This window comes from Salmo salar, chromosome 01 (genome assembly GCF_965601325.2).
Source record: "Salmo salar chromosome 01, fSalSal1, whole genome shotgun sequence".
In the NCBI taxonomy this organism is placed as follows: domain Eukaryota; kingdom Metazoa; phylum Chordata; class Actinopteri; order Salmoniformes; family Salmonidae; genus Salmo; species Salmo salar.
Genome location: NC_138291.1, coordinates 174079269 through 174097209, shown reverse-complemented (window position 1 = coordinate 174097209; position 17941 = coordinate 174079269). Strand labels below are relative to the sequence as shown.

Here is a 17941-nt window from a genome sequence, read left to right as displayed (position 1 = left end):
TTGCTCCACTGACCCAGGAATGTGAATTCTTCACTGGGGCTGTGGTTCTGGAATTGAAACCGTTCTGTATTTTCACAGTATACAGTTCCTTCAGAAAGTGTTCACACCCTTTTACTTATCCACATGTTACAGCCTAAATTTAAAATGGATTAAATAACGTTTCTGTGTCGCTGAGCTACACAATACACCATCATTTCAAGGTGGACATATTTGTCGTTTTGTAGAACATTTTAGAAATGAATAAAAAACATAAAGCTGGAATGTAATGAAACTAAGTATTCAACCCCTTTGTTATGGCAAGCCTAATTAAGTTCAGGAGTGAAAATGTGCTTCACAAGTTTCATGGACTCATTCTATTTTCAATAAAAGTGGTTAACATGATTTTTGAATAGCTACCTCATCTCTGTACCCCACACATACAATTATCTTGAAGGTCCCTCAAATAAGTAGGGAATTTATTAAAGCACAGATTCAAACACCAGGGAGGTTTTCCAATGCCTCGCAAAGAAGGGAACCAATTGGTAGATGTGTAAAAAATTTAAAAAAAGTAGACATTGAATATCCATTTGGGTATGATGAAGTTATTAATTGCACTTTGGATGGTGTATCAATACACCCACTCACTAGAAAGATGCAGGTGTCCTTCCTAACTCAGTTGCTGGAGACAAGGAAACAGCTCAGGGATTTCACCATGAGGCCGATTGTGACTTTAAAACAGTTAGAGTTTAATGGCTGTGATATGAAAACTGAGTATGGATCAACAACATTGTAGTTACTCCACAATACTAACCTAAATGACAGTGAAAAACAGGAAGCCTGTACAGAACAAAAATATTCCAAAATATGCATCCTGTTTGCAACAAGGAACTTAAGTAATACTGCAAAAAATATGGCAAAGCAATTTTAACTTTATGTTCTGAATACAAAGCATTATATTTGGGGCAAATCCACTCTTCATATTTTCAAACATGGGGGTGTAATGGGTATGCTTGTCATCGTTAAGGACTGGACAGTTTTTTTTGGGGGGGGGGATACAAATAAATGGAATACAGATATAAGCACAGGCAAAATCCTAGAGGAAACCCTGGTTCTGTCTGCTTTCCAACAGACACTGGGAGACAAATTCACCTTTCAGCTGGACGATTACCTAAAACACAAGGCCAAATATACACTGGAGTTGCTTACCAAGATGACAGTGAATGTTCCTGAGTGGCCTAATTTACAGTTTTGACTTACCATTGATTTTCAAGCCAATTTAAGACTTAAATGGCTGTCTAGCAATGATCAACAACCAACTTGACAGAGCTTGAAGAATTTTAATAAGAATAATGGGCAATTGTACAATCCAGGTGTGCAACTCAGAAAGACTCATAGCTGTAATCACTGCCGAAGGTGATTCTAACATTTATTGGCTCAGGGTTGAATACATATATGGATGAGATTTCATTTTCAATACATTAGCTACAATTTCTAAACATGTTTTCACTTTGTCATTGTGTTTGTGTGTGTGTGGATGGGTGAGGGGTGAGGGGGGAAAAATATATTTAATCAATTTTAAATTCAGGCTGTAAAACATCAATGTGGAATTAATGAAGAGGTATGAATACTTTCTGAAGGCACTAAGAACTCAAATACCCAGTATTTTTTTCTTGTAACCTAGCACCATTTCACAGATCAATAGAAGTTGTTGCCTCGCATTAAAAAAAAAATATGCATAGCAACGTGTGTTTTGAGGATGAGTCAGAGGATGGTGTCAAAGTGGAGCGTGTCTCCACATCCCTCCCCCCCACTTCTCAGTACACTATATAGGGTTCCGTTTGGGATGCAACCCATATATATCCGTCCAGCTCTTTAGCCCTGGGGCCTCTGGCTCTGCCAGAGAGCTTTCCAAGTATAACACTGCTGTGGGTGGAACGCCTGTCGTTCGGATCCAGTACACATCTCGCGCTTACAAAATATCCATCAAAATTAGTATGATATAAGGCGCTGGCCAAGCTCCTCCTTTTAGTGTCTCCCAGGATCACTGGCCAAGCTCCTCCTTTTAGTCTTCCCTGTAGCTCAGTTGGTAGAGCATGGTGTTTGCAACGCATGGTGTTTGCAACGCCAGGGTTGTGGGTTCGATTCCCACGGGGGGCCAGTACAGGAAGAAAAAATGTTTTTTATGAAATGTATGCATTCACTACTGTAAGTCGCTCTGGATAAGAGCGTCTGCTAAATGACTAAAATGTAAAATGTAAAAATGTAGTCTCCCAGGGTCACTGGCCAAGCTCCTCCTTTTAGTCTCCCAGGATCACATCTTCCTGCTCTTATTGTGGCTGCTGTGAAAAAGTGATCCATCCAGGTGGTAGTGGGTATGGTGCGTGTCAAATTTTATGTCACATGCGCCGAATACAACAGCTGTGGACCTTACAGTGAAATGCTTACGTACAAGCCCTTAACCAACAATGCAGTTTAAGAAAAAGCAAGAGATAAGAATAACAAATGATTAAAGAGCAGCAGTAAATAACAATAGCGGGGCTATATACAGGGAGTGCCTGTACAGAGTCAATGTGCAGGGGCACCGGTGTTGGTAATATGTACAGTGAGGGGGGGGGGGGGGGAAAGTATTTAATCCCCTGCTGATTTTGTACGTTTGCCCAATTACAAAGAAATTCAGTCTATAATTTTAATGGTAGGTTTATTTGAACAGTGAGAGACAGAATAACAACAAAAAAGTCCAGAAAAACGCATGTTATAAAATTATTTGCATTTTAATGAGGGAAATAAGTATTTGACCCCTCTGCAAAACATGACTTAGTACTTGGTGGCAAAACCCTTGTTGGCAATCACAGAGGTCAGACGTTTCTTGTAGTTGGCCACCAGGTTTGCACACATCTCAGGAGGGATTTTGTCCCACTCCTCTTTGCAGATCTTCTCCAAGTCATTAAGGTTTCGAGGCTGACGTTTGGCAACTCAAACCTTCAGCTCCCTCCACAGATTTTCTATGGGATAAAGGTCTGGAGACTGGCTAGGCCACTCCAGGACCTTAATGTGCTTCTTCTTGAGCCACTCCTTTGTTGCCTTGGCCGTGTGTTTTGGGTCATGTTGGAATACCCATCCACGACCCATTTTCAATGCCCTGGCTGAGGGAAGGAGGTTCTCACCCAAGATTTGACGGTTCATGGCCCCGTCCATCGTCCCTTTGATGCGGTTAAGTTGTCCTGTCCCCTTAGCAGAAAAACACCCCCACAGCATAATGTTTCCACCTCCATGTTTGACGGTGGGGATGGTGTTCTTGGGGTCATAGGCAGCATTCCTCCTCCTCCAAACACGGCGAGTTGAGTTGATATCAAAGAGCTCCATTTTGGTCCCATCTGACCACAACACTTTCACCCAGTTGTCCTCTGAATCATTCAGATGTTCATTGGCAAACTTCAGACGGGCATGTATATGTGCTTTCTTGAGCAGGGAGACCTTGCGGGCGCTGCAGGATTTCAGTCCTACACGGCGTAGTGTGTTACCAATTTGTTTTCTTGGTGACTATGGTCCCAGCTGCCTTGAGATCATTGACAAGATCCTCCCGTGTATTGCAAATAGTCTGGGTAGCCATTTGATTAGCTGGTCAGGAGTCTTATGACTTGGGGGTAGAAGCTGTTTAGAAGCCTCTTTGACCTAGACTTGACGCTCCGGTATCGCTTGCTGTGCGGTAGCAAAGAGAACAGTCTATGACTAGGGCCTTCCTCTGACACAGCCTGGTATAGTGGTCCTGGATGGCAGGAAGCTTGGCCCCGGTGATGTACTGGGCCGTACGCACTACCCTCTGTGGTGCCTTGCGGTCGGAGGCCGAGCAGTTGCCATACCAGGCAGTGATGAAACCCGTCGGGAGGCTCTCGATGGTGCAGCTGTAAAACCTTTTGACGGTCTGAGGACCCATGCCACATTTTTTTCAGTCTCCTGAGGGGGAATAGGTTTTGTCGTGCCCTCTTCACGACTGTCTTGGTGTGCTTGGACCATGTTAGTTTGGTGATGTGGACACCAAGGAACTTGAAGCTCACAACCTGCTCCACTACAGCCCGCCGATGAGAATGGGGCGTGCTCGGTCCTCCTTTTCCTGTTGTCCACAATCATCTCCTTTGTCTTGATCACATTGAGGGAGAGGTTGTTGTTGTCCTTGCACCACATGGTTAGGTCTCTGACCTCCCTACAGGCTGTCTCATCGTTGTCGGTGATCAAGCCTACCACTGTTGTCATCAGCAAACTTAATGATGGTGTTGGAGTTGTGCCTGGCCGTGCAGTCATGAGTGAACAGGGAGTACAGGAGGGGACTGAGCACACACCCCTGAGGGGCCCCCGTGTTGAGGATCAGCGTGGCGGATGTGTTGTTACCTACCCTTACCACCTGGGGACGGCCCATTAGGAACTCCAAGATCCAGTTGCAGAGGGAGGTGTTTAGTCCCAGGGTCCTTAGCTTAGTGATGAGCTTTGAGGGGGGCTACGGTGTTGAACGCTGAGCTATAGTCAATGAATAGCATTCTCACATAGGTGTTCCTTTTGTCCAGGTCGGAAAAGGCAGTATGGAGTGCAATAGAGAGAGCATCGTCATAGAGTGGGTCTATGGTGTCTGGGATAATGGTGTTGATGTGAGCCATGAACAGCATTTCAAAGCATTTCATGGCTACAGACGTTAGTGATACGGGTCGGTAGTCATTTAGGCAGGTTACCTTACTGTTCTTGGGTACAGGGTCTATGGTGGTCTGCTTGAAACATGTTGGTATTACAGACTCAGACAGGGAGAGGTTGAAAATGTCAGTGAAGACACTTGCCTGTTGTTCAGCGCATGCTCGGAGGACACATCCTGGTAATCCATCTGGCCCTGCGGCCTTGTGAAAGTTGACCTGTTTAAAGGTCTTGCTCACATCGGCTGTGGAGAGCGTGATCACACAGTCGTCCAGAACAGCTTATGCTTTCATGCATGTTTCAGTGTTACTTGCCTCGCGTGAGCATCGAAGTTATTTAGCTCATCTGGTAAGCTTGTGTAATTGGGCAGCTCTTGGCTGTGGTTCCCTTTTGTGGTCTAATAGTTTGCAAGCCCTGCCACATCCGACGAGCGGAGCTGGTGTAGTATGATTCGATTCTCGTCCTGTATTGACGCTTTGCCTGTTTGATGGTTCGTCGGAGGGCATAGCAGGATTTCTTACAAGCTTCCGGGTTAGATTCCCACTCCTTGAAAGCGGCAGCTCTACCCTTTAGCTCAGTGCGAATGTTGCCTGTAATCCATGGATTCAGGTTGGGGTACAGTTGAAGTCGAAGTTTACAAACACTTAGTTTGGAGTCATTGAAACTCGTTTTTCAAACACTCCACAAATGTATTGTTAACAAACTATAGTTTTGGCAAGTCTGTTAGGACATCTACTTTGTTCATGACACAAGTAATTTTTCCAACAATTGTTTACAGACAGATTATTTCACTTATAATTCACTGTATCACAATTCCAGTGGGTCAGAAGTTTACATACACTAAGTTGACTTTGCCTTTAAACAGCCTGAAATTCCAGAAAATGATGTCATGGCTTTAGAAGCTTCTGATAGGCTAATTGACATCATTTGAGTCAATTGGAGGTGTACCTGTGGATGTATTTCAACACCTACCTTCAAACTCGGTGCCTCCTTGCTTGACATCATGGGAAAATCAAAAGAAATCAGCCAAGACCTCAGGAGAAAAAAATTGTAGACCTCCAAGTCTGGTTTATCCTTGGGAGCAATTTCCGAACACCTGAAGGTACCACGTTCGCAAGTATAAACATCATGGGACCTCGCAGCCGTCATACCGCTCAGGAAGGAGACGCGTACTGTCTCCTAGCGATGAACGTACTTTGGTGCAAATCTATCCCAGAACAACAAGGACCTTGTGAAGATGCTGGAGGAAACGGGTACAAAAGTATCTATATCCTCAGTAAAACAAGTCCTATATTGACATAACCTGAAAGGCTGCACAGCAAGGAAGAAGCCACTGCTCCAAAACGGCCATAAAAAAGCCAGACTACAGTTTGCAACTGCACATGGGGACAAAGATAGTAGTTTTTGGAGAAATGTCCTCTGGTCTGATGAAACAAAAATAGAACTGTTTGGCCATAATGACCATCGTTATGTTTGGAGGAAAAATGGGGATGCTTACAGGCCAAAGAACACCATCCCAAACGTGAAGCATAGGGGTGGCAGCATCATGTTGTGGGGGTGCTTTGCTGCAGGAGGGACTGGTGCACTTCACAAAATAGATTGCATCATGAGAAGGAAAATTGTGGATATATTGAAGCAACATCTCAAGACATCAATCAGGATGTTTAAGCTTGGTCGTAAATAGGTCTTCCAAATGGACAATGACCACAAGCATACTTCCAAAGGACAACAAAGTCAAGGTATTGGAGTGGCCATCACAAAGCCCTGACCTCAATCCTATAGAAAATTTGTGGGCAGAACTGAAAAAGCATGTGAGAGAAAGGAGGCCTTCAAACCTGACTCAGTTACTGCAGCTCTGTCAGGAGGAATTGGCCAAAATTCATCCAACTTATTGTGGGAAGCTTGTGGAAGGCTACCCAAAATGTTTGACTCAAGTTAAAGAATTTAAAGGCAATGCTACCCAATACTAATTGAGTGTATGTAAACTTATGACCCACTGGGAATGTGATGAAAGAAATTAAAGCTGAAATCCATTTTTTTCTCCTATTATTCTGACATTTCACATTCTTAAAATAAAGTGGTGATCCTAACTGACCCAAGACAGGGAATTTTTACTAGGATTAAATGTCAGGAATTGTGAACAAATGAGTTTAAATGTATTTGGCGAAGGTATATGTAAATTTCAGACTTCAACTGTATGTACGTCACTGGGGACGACTTCATCAATGCTCTTATTGATGAAGCCAGTGACTGATGTTGTGTACACAATACCAAATGAAGAATCCCAGAACATATTCCAGTCTGTGCTAGCAAAACAGTCCTGTTTAGCATCTGCCTCATCTTACTGCGTGCCTGCCATCCATCCAGGTGGTAATAGGTATGATGCGTGCCATCCATCCATCCAGGTGGTAATAGGTATGATGCGTGCCATCCATCCATCCAGGTGGTAATAGGTATGATGCGTGCCATCCATCCATCCAGGTGGTAATAGGTATGATGCGTGCCATCCATCCAGGTGGTAATAGGTATGATGCGTGCCATCCATCCAGGTGGTAATAGGTAGGATGCGTGCCATGCATCCAGGTGGTAATAGGTATGATGCGTGCCATCCATCCATCCAGGTGGTAATAGGTATGATGCGTGCCGTCCATCCAGGTGGTAATAGGTAGGATGCGTGCCATGCATCCAGGTGGTAATAGGTATGATGCGTGCCATCCATCCATCCAGGTGGTAATAGGTATGATGCGTGCCATCCATCCATCCAGGTGGTAATAGGTATGATGCGTGCGCTCCATCCATCCAGGTGGTAATAGGTATGATGCGTGCCATCCATCCATCCAGGTGGTAATAGGTATGATGCGTGCGCTCCATCCAGGTGGTAATAGGTATGATGCGTGCCATCCATCCAGGTGGTAATAGGTATGATGCGTGCCATCCATCCAGGTGGTAATAGGTATGATGCGTGCCATCCATCCATCCAGGTGGTAATAGGTATGATGCGTGCCATCCATCCATCCAGGTGGTAATAGGTATGATGCGTGCGCTCCATCCATCCAGGTGGTAATAGGTATGATGCGTGCCATCCATCCATCCAGGTGGTAATAGGTATGATGCGTGCCATCCATCCATCCAGGTGGTAATAGGTATGATGCGTGCCATCCATCCATCCATCCAGGTGGTAATAGGTAGGATGCGTGCCATCCATCCATCCAGGTGGTAATAGGTAGGATGCGTGCCATCCATCCATCCAGGTGGTAATAGGTATGATGCGTGCCATCCATCCATCCAGGTGGTAATGGGAAGGATGCGTGCCATCCATCCATCCAGGTGGTAATGGGAAGGATGCGTGCCATCCATCCATCCAGGTGGTAATAGGTATGATGCGTGCCATCCATCCATCCAGGTGGTAATAGGTATGATGCGTGCCATCCATCCATCCAGGTGGTAATGGGTAGGATGCGTGCCATCCATCCATCCAGGTGGTAATAGGTTGGATGTGTGCGTGCCATCCAGGTGGTAATGGGTAGGATGTGTGCGTGCCATCCAGGTGGTAATAGGTTGGATGCGTGCGTGCCATCCATCCATCCAGGTGGTAATGGGTAGGATGTATGTGTGCGTGCCATCCAGGTGGTAATAGGTTGGATGCGTGCGCGCCATCCATCCATCCAGGTGGTAATAGGTTGGATGCGTGCGTGCCATCCATCCATCCAGGTGGTAATAGGTAGGATGTATGTGTGCGTGCCATCCAGGTGGTAATAGGTTGGATGCGTGCGTGCCATCCATCCATCCAGGTGGTAATAGGTAGGATGTATGTGTGCGTGCCATCCAGGTGGTAATAGGTTGGATGCGTGCGTGCCATCCATCCATCCAGGTGGTAATAGGTTGGATGCGTGCGTGCCATCCATCCATCCAGGTGGTAATAGGTTGGATGTGTGCGTGCCATCCAGGTGGTAATGGGTAGGATGCGTGCCATCCAGGTGGTAATGGGTAGGGTGCGTGCGTGCCATCCAGGTGGTAATGGGTAGGATGCGTGCGTGCCATCCAGGTGGTAATGGGTAGGATGCGTGCGTGCCATCCAGGTGGTAATGGGTAGGATGCGTGCGTGCCATCCAGGTGGTAATGGGTAGGATGCGTGCGTGCCATCCAGGTGGTAATGGGTAGGATGCGTGCGTGCCATCCAGGTGGTAATGGGTAGGATGCGTGCGTGCCATCCATCCAGGTGGTAATGGGTTGGATGCGTGCGTGCCATCCATCCAGGTGGTAATGGGTTGGATGCGTGCGTGCCATCCAGGTGGTAATGGGTTGGATGTGTGCGTGCCATCCAGGTGGTAATAGGTTGGATGTGTGCGTGCCATCCAGGTGGTAATGGGTTGGATGTGTGCGTGCCATCCATCCATCCAGGTGGTAATGGGTAGGATGCGTGCGTGCCATCCATCCATCCAGGTGGTAATGGGTAGGATGCGTGCGTGCCATCCAGGTGGTAATGGGTAGGATGCGTGCGTGCCATCCATCCATCCAGGTGGTAATGGGTAGGATGCGTGCGTGCCATCCATCCATCCAGGTGGTAATGGGTAGGATGCGTGCGTGCCATCCAGGTGGTAATGGGTAGGATGCGTGCGTGCCATCCATCCATCCAGGTGGTAATAGGTAGGATGTATGTGTGCCATCCAGGTGGTAATGGGTAGGATGCGTGCGTGCCATCCATCCATCCAGGTGGTAATAGGTTGGATGCGTGCGTGCCATCCATCCATCCAGGTGGTAATAGGTTGGATGTGTGCGTGCCATCCATCCATCCAGGTGGTAATAGGTATGATGCGTGCCATCCATCCATCCAGGTGGTAATAGGTTGGATGCGTGCCATCCATCCATCCAGGTGGTAATAGGTTGGATGTGTGCGTGCCATCCAGGTGGTAATAGGTAGGATGTGTGCGTGCCATCCATCCATCCAGGTGGTAATAGGTTGGATGCGTGCGTGCCATCCATCCATCCAGGTGGTAATAGGTTGGATGCGTGCGTGCCATCCATCCATCCAGGTGGTAATAGGTTGGATGCGTGCGTGCCATCCATCCATCCAGGTGGTAATAGGTTGGATGCGTGCGTGCCGTCCATCCATCCAGGTGGTAATAGGTTGGATGCGTGCGTGCCATCCATCCATCCAGGTGGTAATAGGTATGATGCGTGCCATCCATCCATCCATCCAGGTGGTAATAGGTATGATGCGTGCCATCCATCCATCCAGTTGGTAATGGGTTGGATGTGTGCGTGCCATCCAGTTGGTAATGGGTAGGATGTGTGCGTGCCATCCATCCATCCAGGTGGTAATAGGTTGGATGCGTGCGTGCCATCCATCCATCCAGGTGGTAATAGGTTGGATGCGTGCGTGCCATCCATCCATCCAGGTGGTAATAGGTTGGATGCGTGCGTGCCATCCATCCATCCAGGTGGTAATAGGTTGGATGCGTGCGTGCCATCCATCCATCCAGGTGGTAATAGGTTGGATGCGTGCGTGCCATCCATCCATCCAGGTGGTAATAGGTATGATGCGTGCCATCCATCCATCCATCCAGGTGGTAATAGGTTGGATGTGTGCGTGCCATCCATCCATCCAGGTGGTAATAGGTTGGATGCGTGCGTGCCATCCATCCATCCAGGTGGTAATAGGTTGGATGTGTGTGTGCCATCCATCCATCCAGGTGGTAATAGGTAGGATGTGTGCGTGCCATCCATCCATCCAGGTGGTAATAGGTTGGATGCGTGTGTGCCATCCATCCATCCAGGTGGTAATAGGTTGGATGTGTGCGTGCCATCCATCCATCCAGGTGGTAATAGGTAGGATGTGTGCGTGCCATCCATCCATCCAGGTGGTAATAGGTAGGATGTGTGCGTGCCATCCATCCAGGTGGTAATAGGTTGGATGTGTGCGTGCCATCCATCCAGGTGGTAATAGGTTGGATGTGTGCGTGCCATCCATCCAGGTGGTAATAGGTTGGATGTGTGCGTGCCATCCATCCAGGTGGTAATAGGTAGGATGTGTGCGTGCCATCCATCCATCCAGGTGGTAATAGGTAGGATGTGTGCGTGCCATCCATCCATCCAGGTGGTAATAGGTAGGATGTGTGCGTGCCATCCATCCATCCAGGTGGTAATGGGTAGGATACATTTACTGTTGCTAAATTAAAAACGCAGACACACACACAGCACAAGACGGTGTATTAACCCAGTTTTTTTGGTTTGTTTTTAGAGCAGTGGGTTGTAGTAAAATGACAGGATTAAACACAGGCATGTTGACGTAGGGAAATGGGATGCAAATGGGAAACGCTGTCACAGTGGCCTTCTCTAGTCCTGCCTGATGTTCAGGGCCACGTTCAGTATGCAAATGTTGCAGATAGTTACATTTCTAAATGTCCTGAATAGAGCTGGCATATGATACCTTATATATCATGAACCTATTTCACATGCTGTTCCAAATTGTTCTCTACTGAATGCGCCTCTGGATGAACAGGGCCGTTTAGTTTGACTTGTTTCGCTCTGTCTTCCACACGTCCCTTTTTTCACTGGTTTAATTGCAATAGTAGTACATTGTTTTTATGTTTGGATATTACAGAGCTCTCTGTAGTAGAAATGAAGTCTATTGTACTGCTGTGTGCTTGTACAATCAACAGGTGGCAGTGCAGTATAAACTATTGGTTTTTCTTTTTTACCCAGTACAGTGTTGAAAAAGCCCACCATCTCTTGACTGGCTGTATTGTTTTCATTTATAAGCACAGTCATGTGGTATTGCTCCATGTTTTCCACACTTATTAAGCACATTAGTATTGCAGTTGTCTGGTGCAGTATGTCTGATAGAAATAGACCTTTCGTATCAGCTGACCTTTCAACTCCATTATTGGATATTGCGCTCCAATGACAGTAGGATTTTACGCCTGAGAGTGATGCAATTAATTGTTACTACCAATGAACCAACTTACAGTAGGCCAACATTTGCACAGAAGTTAGGAACTCAAGTTGTTTCTCAACTCTACAGTTTTGTTCAAATTAGGTTTTTATTTAGCGGTTGTCCTTGTGCAACATCAAATGGCTTGCCACTCATCATGGTTCATCACGCCACCCGCCCGCTGTGCCAGCCTTGCTGGAGAGAAATGGACCGAGCAGCACACACCCTGGATGTTACAGCCTAATTGCTACTGACACTGCCTCTCATCGGGGCCGGCCCTGTGCGAGAACTCCCTAATGGCTGGTTCTAGCTGGTCCTTGTCATTCCTTCTCCTCTCTATCTGTGTTGTGAGTGGATCCACTGTGTTCTGTGAGGCAGCAGAACCTGCTCCTCTGATCCAGTACTGGGTTTATATGCTGCATACTGCATAGACCCCATTACATCATCTCAACTCACTGATGGTATGTCTGTCTAGTTTGAGGATTTTTCCCCCTGATCTCCGCTCATGGTGATTTTATTTAGTCTTTTTTTTAAATGTTGGACTGTCTGGTTAGATGTAAGATGGATTCCTTTCTTAGTCTACGTACAGGTCGTCATTATAAATAAGAAATTGTTGTTAATTGACAGGCTGGCCTCGTTTGAAAGACAAACTGCTCTATTTAGCCTTGCAGTGTGTAGGAAGTACACTATTTGTACTTCGCGTCACTTCTAATGTTGAGTCAATGAGAAGGTGATCCCAGTGCTAATACTGCCACCATCACTGTCTGTCTTCACCGATCAGCATGAACTTAATGTGCAGCCAGTATCTTCCTAGCAGGTAAAAGCAATTGACATGACATTGTCAGGAATGAAAGGGTAACTACTAAATACCACTTGACTCCCAGGCTCCACTGTCACTGCAATCTGATGTCTCTTCAAGGAGTTTAATTGAAACGTTTTCAAATGACTGTCAGGTAGAAGAAAATCACAGAACTGGGTTGAAAATCACAGAACTGGGTTGAAAATCACAGAACTGGATTTAAAAGCACAGAACTGGATTGAAAAGCACCAGCCACATCAATTTAAAGTTCACACAATGAGATGGTGACGAGTCGACATTAACACATGCATTACTTTTTCTGTTGTAAAATAGATAGGTGGGATAGGTCTTTCACTAGCCATCAGTAAAACCTAAAGATGTCTGGTCACCAGATGTGTGACGTTGCAGTCTGTCCTGGGGTGTATTCACACAGTAAAACCTAAAGATGTCTGGTCACCAGATGTGTGACGTTGCAGCCTGTCCTGGGGTGTATTCACACAGTAAAACCTCAAGATGTCTGGTCACCAGATGTGTGACGTTGCAGCCTGTCCTGGGGTGTATTCACACAGTAAAACCTAAAGATGTCTGGTCACCAGATGTGTGACGTTGCAGTCTGTCCTGGGGTGTATTCACACAGTAAAACCTAAAGATGTCTGGTCACCAGATGTGTGACGTTGCAGTCTGTCCTGGGGTGTATTCACACAGTAAAACCTAAAGATGTCTGGTCACCAGATGTGTGACGTTGCAGCCTGTCCTGGGGTGTATTCACACAGTAAAACCTAAAGATGTCTGGTCACCAGATGTGTGACGTTGCAGCCTGTCCTGGGGTGTATTCACACAGTAAAACCTAAAGATGTCTGGTCACCAGATGTGTGACGTTGCAGTCTGTCCTGGGGTGTATTCACACAGTAAAACCTAAAGATGTCTGGTCACCAGATGTGTGACGTTGCAGTCTGTCCTGGGGTGTATTCACACAGTAAAACCTCAAGATGTCTGGTCACCAGATGTGTGACGTTGCAGTCTGTCCTGGGGTGTATTCACACAGTAAAACCTCAAGATGTCTGGTCACCAGATGTGTGACGTTGCAGTCTGTCCTGGGGTGTATTCACACGGAATCTAACAGGCTGAAACGGGGAGGGACAAACCTGAACTTGTCCATTTTTAGAAATGCATGTTTTAGTTTTTCCATGACTGAATGAATACAGACCTAGTTTGACATGATTAATCTCTAGGTTTCTGGGACCACGCTTTTCAGTGTGTGATCCCCATTGCAAGCCCTTCAAGGTGGGCTCGACGTTCTAGATGTGTGTTGACTTGTAGGCGACAGGTTTGACCAGGGTTATTTGTGTTTGAGGTAATGTGTGGGCTTGGTTATTGTGCCCTGATAAACATCTCTCTTTCACTCTCCCTCTTGCTCGCTTTATATTTCTCCTCATCTCTCCCATCCTTCTCTCCCAGTAGTGATGCAGGGCTGAAGACAGCGCTGTCGGACTGGGACTCAGAAATGGGCAGCACGGAGCGGCTGAAGGACAGCACGGACACACTGCTCAATGGAAACCGAGGAGACCAAGAGGGGGCCCAGCGCCTCGCACGACGCCTCTACCACCTGGAGGGCTTTCGCCGCTCCGACGTGGCCAAGCACCTGGGCAAGAAGTGAGTGGGTCATACTGTTATCTACCCCAGGTCTCCTTCATGTCCTCTACTGTAGTTACCTACCCCAGGTCTCTTCCACTCCTTCTCAGATTCTGTGGCCAAGCACCTGTTTGCATAAAACACCTTCAGTTAATTTCGCCCTTTTCTCTTAAAGTTCAACTTTAAGTTAGTTGCGTAAAACATCTTAAGGTGAATTTCCCCTTTAAATCAAGTGAAAAAATGTAAGGCCCACGAGGCCCCTTAACTGCTTTATTCAGTATGGATATCAATGTAAACAGCATTTGTAGAGGTGAATATTGCTTTCATCTGTTCTGCTTACATAAGGAAAACCATCAACCAGATAGCTACTTAGCTAAACAATGGAAGGTGCACAATCTATGGCTACAAAGTTAGCTGGCTTTTGTTTGTTTGTTTACCAGCGTAATACCACTGCTAAACTAAAACACAGTTTTTGACAGGGAAATTACTGCTCTTTGCTGAAAATGTTGTGGTGCGGATGGTTATGAATTTCTTTCCATTTGTGATGGGTCAATGAAAGGTCAACAAACAAGATCTCCCAACCCTAGAAATCCCACACATGCAAAAATCCAGTATTTTATTTGCATGCTGGCATCAAAAACAGACCTGGCTAAACAGCCGCCATAACAGGCTTGGTCTTTGTGTTTACTCAATTTACACATTTGTCGTCTCATCACTTTCTAGTTGCGTCCCCAATGCCTCCTTATTTAGTGCACTCCTTTTGACACTAGCTCTATGGGCTTTGGTCAAAAGGAGTGGACTAAATAGGGCATAGGGTGCCATTTGGAATGTAGCTTTGGTCAGGATTTCTTTTGGTTCTAGCGACTCATCCAATTTCCTAATGCTGCGGGTCTGCTTCCCTGCCAGGCCTGAACATTGCCCTGGGGTGCAGCTGTTCTGCCTCTAGGACCCCAATCCTTTTATACACCCCCTCACTCCAGGAACATGGCACCACCTCCTGCGCACCTCCTCCACCTGCAATAACCGCAACACACACACACACACACACACACACACACACACACACACACACACACACACACACACACACACACACCTCTCACAGGCCTGTCAGAGAAACACTTCAAAATGCCCCAAAATTTGACCCCTCAGTAGTATTGGTTACATACCACATTCTATAAATGATTATTTTGTGTCTAGGCTGCACCACGGTTGATGTGTGTGTGGTGACGAGCACTACAAAGAAATAGGATATACTTGTCCTGTCTCAAGGATTAGATTCTACTACATGACTCGCTACTGACCTCACCAGATGTGAGATGCTTAAAGATGCACTACGTTGCAAAATCAGAGGCTTTAATATGGAGTTGGTCCCCCTTAGCTGCTATAACAGCCTCCACTCTTCTGGGAAGGCTTTAACATGGAGTTGGTCCCCCTTAGCTGCTATAACAGCCTCCACTCTTCTGTTAAGGCTTTAATATGGAGTTGGTCCCCCTTAGCTGCTATAACAGCCTCCACTCTTCTGGGAAGGCTTTAACATGGAGTTGGTCCCCCTTAGCTGCTATAACAGCCTCCACTCTTCTGGGAAGGCTTTAACATGGAGTTGGTCCCCCTTAGCTGCTATAACAGCCTCCACTCTTCTGTTAAGGCTTTAACATGGAGTTGGTCCCCCTTAGCTGCTATAACAGCCTCCACTCTTCTGTTAAGGCTTTAACATGGAGTTGGTTCCCCTTAGCTGCTATAACAGCCTCCACTCTTCTGGGAAGGCTTTCCACTAGATGTTGGAACATTGCTATGTGGACTTGCTTACATTCAGCTACAGAAGCATTAGTGAGTTTGGGCACTGATGTTGGGTGATTAGGCCTGGCTCGCAGTCGGCGTCCCATTTCATCCGAAAGGTGTTCGATGGGCTCTGTGCAGGCCAGTCAAGTTCTTCCACACCGATCTCGACAAACCATTTCTATATGGACCTTGCTTTTTGCACAGGGGCATTGTCATGCTGAAACAGGAAAGGGAGTTCCCTAAACTGTTGCCACAAAGTTGGAAGCACAGAATCTTCTACAATGGCATTGTATGCCGTAGTTCCAGGGAAGGGAAATCTGAACGCTAAGTGGCCTAGCCCGAACCATGAAAAACAGCCCCAGACCATTATTACTCCTCCACCAAACTTTACAGTTGGCTCTATGCATTGGGGCAGGTAGCGTTCTCCTGGCATCCGCCAAACCCAGATTCGTCCGTCGGACTGCCAGATGGTGAAGCGTGATTCATCACACCAGAGAACGCATTTCCCCTGCTCCAGAGTCCAATGGCGGCGAGCTTTACACCACTCCAGCCAACGCTTTGCATTGCACATGGTGATCTTAGGCTTGTGTGCGGCTGCTCGGCCATGGAAACCCATTTCATGGAGCTGCCGACAAACGGTGCTTGTGCTCACGTTGCTTCCAGAGGCAGTTAGGAACTCGGTAGTGCGTGTTGCATCTGAGGACAGACAATTTTTATGTGCTTCAGCACTGGGCAGTCCCATTTTGTGAGCTTGTGTGGCCTATCACGTTGCAGCTGAGCCGTAGTTGCTCTTAGACGTTTCCACTTCACAATAACAGCACTTACAATTGACTGGGGCAGCTCTAGCAGGGCAGAAATGACGAACTGACTTGTTAAAGTGGCATTCTAAGACGGTGCCACGTTGAATGGCTGTGTGCTCAGTTTTATACACCTGTCAGTAACAGGTGTGGCTGAAATAGCCGAATCCACTAATTTGAAGGCGTGTCCATTTACTTTTGGCCGTGTAGTATAAAGTTACTTTCAGGTAACACTGACTTATCAGTACTATAGTGGTTTATCTCGCTGTTCATGGCAATTTAAGATTAAGATCACAAGGTCCAATCGAAATTTAACTTCCACTTTGTGGGGGGCTCAGTGACTTGCACAATGGCAGGCAATGGCATCTAGGATTTGATTCCAGCAACCCTCTGTTTGCCAGCTCACTTCCTGACAGATTTTCCCATCAGACCCAGGATTGGAACTGGCAGCCCTCCGGTTGCTCTCTCACCTCTCTAAGCGGTAGGCTACTGGCCGCCCCAATGTCATATAGCTGTCTCAGTTTAACCATGACATCAACTTGGAGTGCGTTGTTGAAGAAGTTATTACAAAAAGATCTGACATTTTCAGAGAGTCAGCTAATGAGCAATGTGTCAACATAGACCATCCCACTAATACCTCAAAAGGATATGGTTACTAAGGATCTTCACCTCTAAAAGGTACCAAGTACCTTAACATTGCTCAGAACACTCTTGGAGCCACCAGCTGTCTCGCACTAGCTACCTTCAAACAAACACATCCTGTGCTCTTTAGTATGGCTGATTCAAGAGAAGGTGGGCCATGCATAGGCCACCAATGCCTGAATCCTCTTGACATCTGAGACATTCATCCTGTCAGTTACGCCCTATTCACCAGCCCTCCGCTTGGACCACTACCCTTACTTAGAAAGACAAACATGCCTAATGAGACGAACAATTGGATCGTCACTTACCATTTGATCACATAGTGACTTCTCTTTTTCCACAGAAACTGGCAAAGAGCAAATTCCTTTCTGCTCCATGGGTGTAAATGGGGGGAGGACCTGGTTGTTCTGCCTCAATCATTCTTCCTTTGGCATTTCTGCTGCTACTTTCCTACAGAGCTTCACCACCATCGCCATAGCCCTCTTGTTCCAAGCTGCTCTCCTCAACCCCCCAGTACCTGTGCAGCACTCACCTGATGGATGCCCTCTGTCTGGTGTGCGGAGAGAATGGCTTCATCTACAGCCCAAAGAGAGACTCGGATCTCCTTCCAGAGTTCCTCTTGCCGAAATCGGTCCAGGAGAACGAGGTAGAAGAGTACCAGATGGATATGATGGTTAAGAGAGGCATCTTGGATCAGTG

The 17941-nt window shown here is 46.6% G+C and overlaps 1 protein-coding gene across 8 annotated transcripts in view; it reads left to right on the top strand.

The window, feature by feature from the left end:
* The window catches only part of psd3l (pleckstrin and Sec7 domain containing 3, like), a 152220-nt gene that overhangs the window by 63603 nt on the left and 70676 nt on the right, over positions 1–17941 (top strand). For 6 of the 8 annotated variants that reach the window (XM_014144518.3, XM_014144552.3, XM_014144536.3 and 3 more), the window contains one exon: positions 13848–14042. In XM_014144518.3, coding sequence (XP_013999993.3) covers positions 13848–14042 — 195 coding nt within the window. The remainder of the gene's footprint in view (positions 1–13847; positions 14043–17941) is intronic. The other 2 variants (XM_014144526.3, XM_014144581.3) reach the window with 1 other exon arrangement.